At 30.8% G+C, this 9,497-nt stretch overlaps 1 protein-coding gene and 3 non-coding genes across 4 annotated transcripts; 3 read left to right on the forward strand and 1 right to left on the reverse strand.

Moving 5' to 3' along the window:
• The first annotated feature begins 1,231 nt into the window (after nucleotides 1-1,231).
• On the forward strand, nucleotides 1,232-1,301 carry LOC133331515 (small nucleolar RNA U18). Its single transcript, XR_009754388.1, has one exon. It is a non-coding gene; the product is annotated as a small nucleolar RNA U18 (small nucleolar RNA).
• A 217-nt stretch (nucleotides 1,302-1,518) lies between these two features.
• LOC133331517 (small nucleolar RNA U18) lies at nucleotides 1,519-1,588 on the forward strand. The gene has a single exon (XR_009754390.1). It is a non-coding gene; the product is annotated as a small nucleolar RNA U18 (small nucleolar RNA).
• A 172-nt stretch (nucleotides 1,589-1,760) lies between these two features.
• Nucleotides 1,761-1,831, forward strand: LOC133331516 (small nucleolar RNA U18). Its single transcript, XR_009754389.1, has one exon. It is a non-coding gene; the product is annotated as a small nucleolar RNA U18 (small nucleolar RNA).
• Nucleotides 1,832-4,271: 2,440 nt separating this feature from the next.
• Nucleotides 4,272-8,626, reverse strand: LOC133331514 (B9 domain-containing protein 1). Its single transcript, XM_061539903.1, has 3 exons — nucleotides 8,365-8,626; nucleotides 8,066-8,299; nucleotides 4,272-4,357 (listed from the first exon to the last, which is right to left on the reverse strand). The coding sequence occupies exons 1-3, from the start codon at nucleotides 8,624-8,626 to the stop codon at nucleotides 4,272-4,274; spliced, it is 582 nt and encodes a 193-aa protein (XP_061395887.1).
• Nucleotides 8,627-9,497: the final 871 nt, after the last annotated feature.

The following is a 9,497-nucleotide window of genomic DNA, read 5'->3' on the forward strand; positions in this document are numbered from 1 at the left end:
AATCATTTTATTGGAAACATAAGAATACATCCCTATTTAATTCAATGATTATAACATTGGATCTAATTACTGAACATAATTTCCCTTACCTAATTAAAAAAACAACCATGTTGATTCATTTAAATGAGATTTCTAATAACAAAGTTTACAATTTGCTTTAAGAGAGTGTAGCCATATATTAATTTTTGTTATTCTTTTTTGTGTTTTGCAGGGAAATTGGAAAATAATCGTCATTTCAAACATATTGAAAATTTGTGGAATAGGTAATTATACTTTTTATTATAATTGTTTTCTATCAATTCCATTAAGTATACATGGGTTTTAAAACACATTAACAAATTTAACATGTACTTTGTTAACATGATGACACTAGTTACCGTATGATATAAACAATGACTATACATCATTCGGCTGCGCTATATTGCGTACTGATTTAAATTCATAAGAATGTATTCACCATAAAACTTTCAAAGGTCAATCTATAACTTTTTTTATTTTTCCTTTTAGAACAATTCATTGTGGAACCCGTAAGATATGGTCATTAATTTAGTCTACATAGAAGAAAAAAAAGGTAATTTTCATAAAACGTAATATTTATATAATATAATACAATCGAACTTGTTCTTTGAAACGATTTTTTTTTTTATAAAATTATATAATGTGTATATTCTAACGTAGTAATTTATAAAAAAAGAAGTTCGACTGTATTTTAAACAATTGTATATGATGACAAAAGTTACCGTATGATTCAAAGTAATGACTATACAACATTCGGCTGCGCTCTATTGCGTACTGATTACCTTCTATAGTTATATTTTTAAATCATTTTTTCAAGTTCTAACACTAACCTTGTTTTTTCCTTTATATTTTTAGTTTCTTGAGACGAATGCATGATTCGGCGATATGTTTTATTTGGAATAAATTATAAATTAGGTATGTTGAATAAAAACAAATATTTTAATATTAAGATATTTTCTAAAATGAGGACAAAAGTTACCGTATGATCAAATAATGACTATAAAATTTTCGGCTGCGCTTATGCGTACTGATTTCGTTCCTAATTTGATATATGAAGAAATTTCAAGTGGACATATAATAAAGAAGTCGTCTTTATTTTTCTTTCAGGAATAAAAATGTCGACGAAAGCCCAGACGAGGAGCCACTATATCCAGATTTCATAGTATGAATTGTAAGTCAATAATTTTATATAGATTTCTTTTACATTCGATATTTAATGATGAAATTAATTGGTCCGTGTTTATGAATTTAAATTGATTAACCTATTCCAATTACTGATATAATATTTAAGTTACTATTTACAAATACCGTATTATACAGAACACAGAGTATTGATACAAACATTTTTTTATTTCTTTTAGGAATTTCTCGAAATAAATCCGCCTTCAAAGGATATTTTCTTGATACTATTGGAATGGAAGGTATGTTATTTGATTACTACAAAACCCTAAAATTAATTACTACCACTTCATGTTTCGATTACAATAAAAATACTTGAATTCAATGATGATATTAATTGGTCCGTGTTTATGAATTTAGTTTGATTTTCTCCTTCCAATTACTGATCTAATTTAAATACAAGTATTTCTTTCTTGTCATTATTAATAGATCACTAGAGTAATTATATGTTTTTATCACTTTTATAGGTGGACAGATTTATAATATTTTGAACGGATTTCTTCACATCACAATTGATAATGTAAGTACATGAAATAAAATAAATTTATATTATCATGTATGTTTTCATGATGATATTAATTGGTCCGTGTTTATGAATTTTATATTGATTTTAACCTTCCAATTACTGATCGCTTTTTTATTGCATTAGTTGAAGAACAAACTCGCTATATGAAACAGTGATTTTTCATGTGTGTTTTCTTTTTCTTATAGATCGGTTCGAAAGACGCTGCTGTGGTTGGTGGTGATCGATCGCCTTAGAAATTTGTTTGGATAACAACACCTACCAGAAGCAAGATGTTTTGTAACTTTCTTTTTCGTGGAAAATTAGTCGGTTCTAAATTTTCTTTCATACTGTAAAAAATCTCTGGATTATTTAAATTTATTTCCGCCGACTTAAGTTGAAACAAAAAAGGCTTCGAATTTCGTGAATATATTGTTTTGAAAAACAAATATACTCCATAAAAAAATTAATAGAAGGTTAGCTACTACCGTCTTCATCATGGAAAATGACAGATTGAAAAATCTACGTTATAAAAGAATTCATTGAAAGTCAATTGTAGTGAAATTTGTAACATTTTGTTTAATATGTTTTAGTCAAAACTTATCCTATAATTGTTGTTGTATCAGCCCTATTGCGCTTTGACACATTGGGCTGAGGTGACAGATCGTTTCGGACCGTAGGACCCCTCTGTCATGGAAACCCCATATAGCATAGTATTTTATTTGGGTTTACAAATAAAACACTTATCCGATTTTATTGCTAGATTCTTGCTATGAAATGCAGACAGTGAAATTGATATTAGCGCCAAATTTTTAAAAAAGTCAGAAAAAAATTTTACCGGTTACAGTAAAATTTTTTTCTTACTTTAAAAAACGATTCTGGCGCTAATATCAATTTCACTGTCTGTTTTTCCTAGTAAGAATCTGCTGGCTACAAGGTTAATTAAAACGTATTCCTCAATTAGGAAGCATTGGTGGAATGAAAGTGGTGTGTAAATGCTTAGATACATTCTGTTGCCTTTTAAATTGTTAAAATTTACCAAGAAAGGTACAAAACATCCTGCTCATCTGGGTAGGCGAAGCTGTTGAACAATATACTTCTTTTAACACATCTAAAAATATTTCACAGGTAGGTACAAACAATAAAACATGTGAATTATGTTATACATTATTTAACCCATTCCTGTGCCAAGTCAATACTATATGATGCCATTTACTCTTATTATATTTGTAGTATATTTCAAGTTTTTATTTAAATGTTTTTATTAGGTTTGTAGTTAATTAGTAATAAATCACCCCTATTCTGTATGTCGTCGTCGACACGAAACGACGTCGAAGAGAGTCGACTTTTGCAAATTGGTATTCCCTATGTCGTTGTCGACATTTATCGATAACTATTGAAACATTTTTGGTATTCCGTAACAATGTGTGACGACGACGATGTCGAAGATTTCTTCGTCATAGTTTTTGTTGACGACTGAAGCGTTTGAACATTTTTTTTTTTTTTTTGAAATTAAAAAAAAACATGACCGGACAAGAACAGGATATATCATTCTAGAATCTATTCAATACTTAATGCAAAATAAAGTGTAAATAAAGAAAAATATATGGGATCTATATATAAATCTAAACCGATATTTACCAATGTCAATGTCTATGTGGAAATAAAATTTCATCCCAATTGGATGGATTTTTTTCCAAATTTCATCTCGTTCGGATCATAATGGTGGCATGTAACTTGTTTAAAATAATACATGAATGGAGGGACATGCATAAATCGACTGAAAAATAATTCTATGTACATACTATATACTAAAAAGTAACTATGGGTCTATCTCGTTTCTTTTTGGTCGTTTCAAACACATTTACCAAGACATAATGCCCTGTGCCACAGTGCGGTGAAGGATACAAACACATTTTGCCCAAAAATATGCAACAAAATTTTTGTTTTTATTGATATTATCGATAAATAGTCGACATCGTCGCATGAGTGTTACAGAATACCAAATCAGTGTCGAAGTGATGTCGATGTCGATGCGAAGTGATGTCGAAAGAGAAACGTCGTCGACAACGACTTACGGAATAGGGGTGAATATTATATCCTTGGCTACGAATGGGTTAAACTTCTTCGAAATATTTATGATGAAAACACATTCTCAAGGTCTTCTTTTCCCGACATAATTACATATTTTGATGATAATTATTGAAATCTGAATACTTTTTATTTATTTTTAATATATCTTTTTTTGACATGTACTAATTTTACCTCTTTTTCTTATTTTTTCAGGTATGTTGTAACTATCTTCCCGTACTCCATATTATCTCATATATTATGAAACCAATGAGGATACTTTCTAACTATTTGTCTTCTTTTCCCGTCATACAAATTATTGATGACTATGTTGAATCTGATAGTGTTAATCTTAATGTATTTTTTATTGAAAGACTGAATTGTAAATTCTATTTTATAAAAACACATTTTATATTTTCCATTTCAGGTATGTTTGTTTTCTGGTAATTTACTGATTTACACAATAAATATATTTTTCAAATTTAAATTGTTGTTTTATTGTTTAGTATTCTAATCCTAAGCGTGCAGAACCTCTAGTTATTACGCTTAACACAAATTCAATCTCACCATATGACTCCATTGATAAACCTACAAAAATCAAAAAATATTGGTGTTTGAAAGAAATTAGTGTATATTGTGGGTTTGGTTGTGGATTATAAGTAAATAGAATTTTGCAGTCGTTTTGCGACAATATTTGAGTTGCATTGGTTGTTTTCGATATTATCTCTATTTTTTATTTATTTATTCGAGCATTAACATGCATACGAAGCCTTCAGACCGATTCAGAGGATAAATTATACCCAACAAAATTATTTAACTACACCATTCAACCTTATTATTTATAAAAAAAGAGTTCTTAAAATACAATTTTTGCTTTGTTCTTGTAACAGCAAAGGACAAAATCTATTCAGCGTTATTCTAGACATCAATTCACCGTGAATTTGTTCGCTCTACCCTTTAAACTTATTCTGAGCCATAACTCGCAGCGAATTTTTTCGCATTTTCACTTTTGCCTTATTCAGAATCATGTTCGAAAGCGAAAAAATCCGCTTTGAGGAAAAATTAGTTATTCTGGATTACAGGGAGTGGAGGAATGTGATGACTTTTTGTGGGAATTTTTTTTCCTAATAAATTTATAGGGAGCTGACTACAAAAATATATGTATTAAATATTTTTATGAAAAATATTTACACAATACTTATTCTATGACGATTTTTAATATTATAAATGGTTGTACGCATATTTTTAACTCAAAAACAAATAAAATGACATTGGAAATCCTATCCAAATATTGCCCCGGAATGTATAAAGGCAATAAGGAATATTAACCCTTTATGGCCCAATGTTGCCCACAGGCAAATGTTCTAGAGCTTATATTTAATACGCGGCAAGTAAATGTATATTTTTTTGGATTACATATGTTAAGAGCTAATTATGGACGACACATATCAAAAGAAAAATCTAAAAAATTCATAATTTTGGACAAGTTATACGCTTTTCAATACATAGATGAGTGCAAAAATATGTACAGTACCAAATTGTGTATACAGTCCAAAATATTTAAATAGCTTCGTATTCAAAATGCACGAATAGTACCTTCTAAATAAAAAAGAACCTAAAGAATAAAGAATAATTAAAATTGATTTTTTCGTCGATTTTGCATTTGTTTTTGTTGATATTGGACTTTTATTTTTCGGAAAGAAGGTACTGTATCTCCCGAATGCAAGGATGTAGCGACGTCAAATTTTGTTCATTTAGGATAGTTACATTAATTCTGTGCACAGAAAATAGTTCTATTGTCACGTGAAAAAATTCGGGCCACAAAGGGTTAAAGCCGAGTTTGATGCGATTTAGAGGCGATCTGCGATTTGTTTGATGACCTGTCTCCAGAAAAAATATTAAAAATTATGGAAAAAATCACATGGCCAAATTTGCCTGATGAGCACAGCTTAACAATGAAAAACTCAAATAAAAATTATGAAAGAACAATAATAAAGCTGCAAAAAATATTTTTTCTGTCAAATTTGTCGTATGCATGATTTGAAAAACGAAATAAAGGAGGAGAAGGAGCATATCATAATAATAAGATATGATATGCTCCAAATGCAATGTAGTGTATAAGATAAAATGTAATAGGGACAAATCCAACGTATGCCAAATGGTATATGTTGGTACAACAAAAAACTTAAGACTAGACTTTCTGGACGTAAGTCAGATCAAAATTCAGACAAACCTTTAGAGCAAAAAACGGCGCTTGCTGCACATTGCAAAAAACTGGACATACACCGAATTTTAAAGACGTGGACATATTGACGCAAGAAAATAATTATAAACGACGATTCACATTAGAAATGTTAAACATAATTAATGTACCTAACGATAGAAGAATGAATTATAAGACTGACACGGACCACTGTGCACATATATATAGAAACATAGTTCATAAGCACAGACGGAAAAACGAAAAACTTAGTTTAGCATAGACCAAGGTATATTAATGAGGTAACAGTATCAAGCCAGCTGGTGGTAATATTATATGTCACAACATTTTTTTCTTGAATTCGCCGAAAAAAAAAAAATAAAATTAAAAATGAAAATTAAAGAAGACAATTTCTGAAGAAACAAAACATATACATAGGTCATGTATAGGATACCTTCACATGAACTTCTTTAGGAAGATCTTTTACTACTACACGAGAAGAGCATTTTGGATTTTTATAAGAATCTATTATCTTGAAACTTTCTATAACGATTTGGTGGCGCATTTCACGTAAAAAATGCCCTCATTATATACCGTATAATAATACGTCTATCAATAATCTAAGGGCGAAGCCTTAATTTTCGAATGAGACCTTCAGAATAGACAATTCATATGATAAGGATATTGATCTAGAAAACCAGAACTGCATCCTGGAGTTTTGTTGTTAAATATTGTTCGAATTCAGTTTCTTCAATTTGGCATTTTGGTTTCTTATGGAATGCAAATTTTCTTGCAAAACTTTCTATGTTCGCTTCCATATAATGATACGTCCCAATTTCAATAATGTGGTTGTAATTTCGAACCTTAGATTTTCACATATGTATGTTGAGTTTGGTATGCTGAGGTGTTGCTACCACAGAAAACGTATTCAAAATGGGTCCACGTCTTCGTTTCTCCAAAAATGTATTCGTTGTCATCAGTTCCTTAACATTAACGAATCATTTTTATCATTTATGCTTCATAAATTTACGATTTGCAAAAAACACACAAATTAAAAAAAGTAAATAAATATTTTATAAAACTTCACAAATGCTTTGTTCTGATTGGTTGAAAAATAGAAGGCGAATTCATTTTTATTCGCCTTGATAACAATTTTGACATATCATGTTCCCAATTCGCCGATGCGGCTACCTTATATATCTACCTTGGCATAGACGGTGATAAAAATCGGTTGCTTTTCTCATAAAAGTAAGATCTGTGCAATACAATTAAGTCTATATCTTTAAAATATTTGTATGTTTTGTAGTATTTCCCTGAAGATGACTGCCGAAGACAGTCGAAATATTGGAAAATAAAAACAAACAAAAAAAGAAAAACATAACCAACTAGTTTTTCAATTGACCTAGAGCCAAAACAAAAATCCACAAGAATAATTAGCCACTAATAATCATAATAATTAGCCACTTTAAGGGGACCCCCCATTCTAGGGGTTAATTTTTTTTTTTAATTAAATTTGAATCTAAACTAATTCAAGAATGTCACTACAAAATTTTAAGTGAAAATCTCAAGAACTCTTGAAAATATAGCCGATTTATTGTGTCAGCATCATGTGACGGCTGAAGGGCTTCACAAACTTTAAACTCGTTTCTCTCTTTTGCGAATGGCGGGCACAATAACTCAAAGACTAATAACCCAATCGATACCAAATGTTTACACGTTTCTCTGTGAGTGTATAGCTATCGTATGAACTAGGATAAAGCCAATCGGTGAAGATCTTCCTTATTTTTTAACTTGGTTTTTGGTCAAAAATCGGCGATTTTCCAAAAATATTTTTTCAAAGGTCCGCCATTTTGTTAATTTTAGAGCGAAGTCAATAATCCTAGTTCATACGAGAGCCAGACATGTACTCTTTCTAACACCGTTGGAGAGGTATGTTAACTAATCAGTATTTCCCCGTGATACTATTCTGTTTTCACATTTAGAAAAATATTCCAATCGAATCGAAGGTTTATCAAAACATTTTCCCCTTCCGGTTTGTAATAATTAGCCGACCGACACCACATGATTGGTGTCTATTTTATCTAAATATATCTTACCCTTGTTTTTTGTATTATCGAGCAATATTTTCGGATCTTTTAATTCTGGATTACGGCCCGTAATCCAACTGGTTATATCTGCCAATGTATTACTGCATAGTGGTCTTAATATTGGAGATTTTATGCGCTGATTACATTCACTTCCAAATATGGGAACATGGAGACGACTATAGCCCAACGATGTTTCAATTCCCCAACGTGTTTTGCCATAAAGGCAAACAATTATTTGTGGCCCTGTAATGATTATTAGGATATGGATGGGTATAACAACGGTGAGAAATTGGAAAGTTAAAACTTACAACCGAATACATTTGTGCTGCGATATGTCAATTCAATGGGCATATTAAATACAATGGGGTCGTTGAAATTCCCATTTCGATTTGAAGCATATTGTGTGATGCCTTCTTTAGATCCACTGACATGCTCCCAATCGGGACCCGTTATACATTCGTACCGGCAGAGTATGTCTGAGGCGTCGGGGCCTAATGGGAAAATTGCCGATTCCATATGGCCTGTTATGAAGATATTAAAGTAACTCGCAGCTGTTGTATTGACTTCCATCTTTGTTTGTTAGCTTGTTTTTTTTTGGAAAATTAATTTCCAACACATTTCAAATACAAATTCCGTTACTATGACAACAATTGGGGTGGTTTTCATATTTGTTTTAAATGTTTAGGGCTCTTTAAACTGTGTGATTACATAATATGCAGTGGGAAGTTAAAAGAAACAAAATCAACAAACCAACTAATGTAAAAAATATGAAGATATTAATATACTGAATTTCTTATCTGCGAAAAGAGTTGTCCTTATGATAGACATCAAATAAGAACGGACAGTATGCTGCAATCATTTTTGAACACAACCTGTGCTCTGATTCAATAATTATATAGTTTGACAGACATTTTTCATAATTACAAAATTCTTCAAATATTTCAAAATCTTCACAATAGCACTACAAAGTATAAAAGGGTTTAGAACAAAATTAACGATGGACATGAACTCGGTACGTCAGAAAGGACCTTATACACAAATAGCGTTGGGCTCTGCCGTTGGTTTGCTAGCTGGATTGGTCACAATGAAGTTGGGTAAACTTGCAGCAATCGTTGTGGGAAGTAGCATTTTACTATTGGAAATCGCTCAGATAGAGGGACTCATACAACTCGATTGGTCGACTCTTCCGAATATATTTGAAAAAAGTAAAGAACAAATTGCAGATAAGACTTCCCTAATTCTACAGGCAAGGGATTTTGCAACTACCAATATGACGTTCACAGTTGCTTTCGTTGGTGGGACATTTTTTGGCATTGGATTATCTTAAAAATAATAAATTTAGTCATCGTATGTTTGCTTATCTATTTTATATTCCTGGCAATCAGTTAATAAATTATTGAATATCAACAGAAATGTATTTAAATCCAGGGAAGGATTTTTT

Source organism: Musca vetustissima, unplaced genomic scaffold (genome assembly GCF_032173495.1).
Source record: "Musca vetustissima isolate MV318-11 ecotype Yass unplaced genomic scaffold, APGP_CSIRO_Mvet_v1 utg19436, whole genome shotgun sequence".
Classification (NCBI taxonomy): Eukaryota; Metazoa; Arthropoda; class Insecta; order Diptera; family Muscidae; genus Musca; species Musca vetustissima.

Excerpts from the sequence above, each read along its gene's own strand:
- LOC133331514 (XM_061539903.1), bottom strand. The coding sequence starts at position 8,626 with ATGGAAGTCAATACAACAGCTGCGAGTTACTTTAATATCTTCATAACA. Across the intron at positions 8,300-8,364 it reads CAGCACAAATGTATTCGGTT|GGCCACAAATAATTGTTTGC; the intron begins GTAAGTTTTAAC and ends TAATCATTACAG. Across the intron at positions 4,358-8,065 it reads CGATAATACAAAAAACAAGG|GTTTATCAATGGAGTCATAT; the intron begins GTAAGATATATT and ends TGATTTTTGTAG.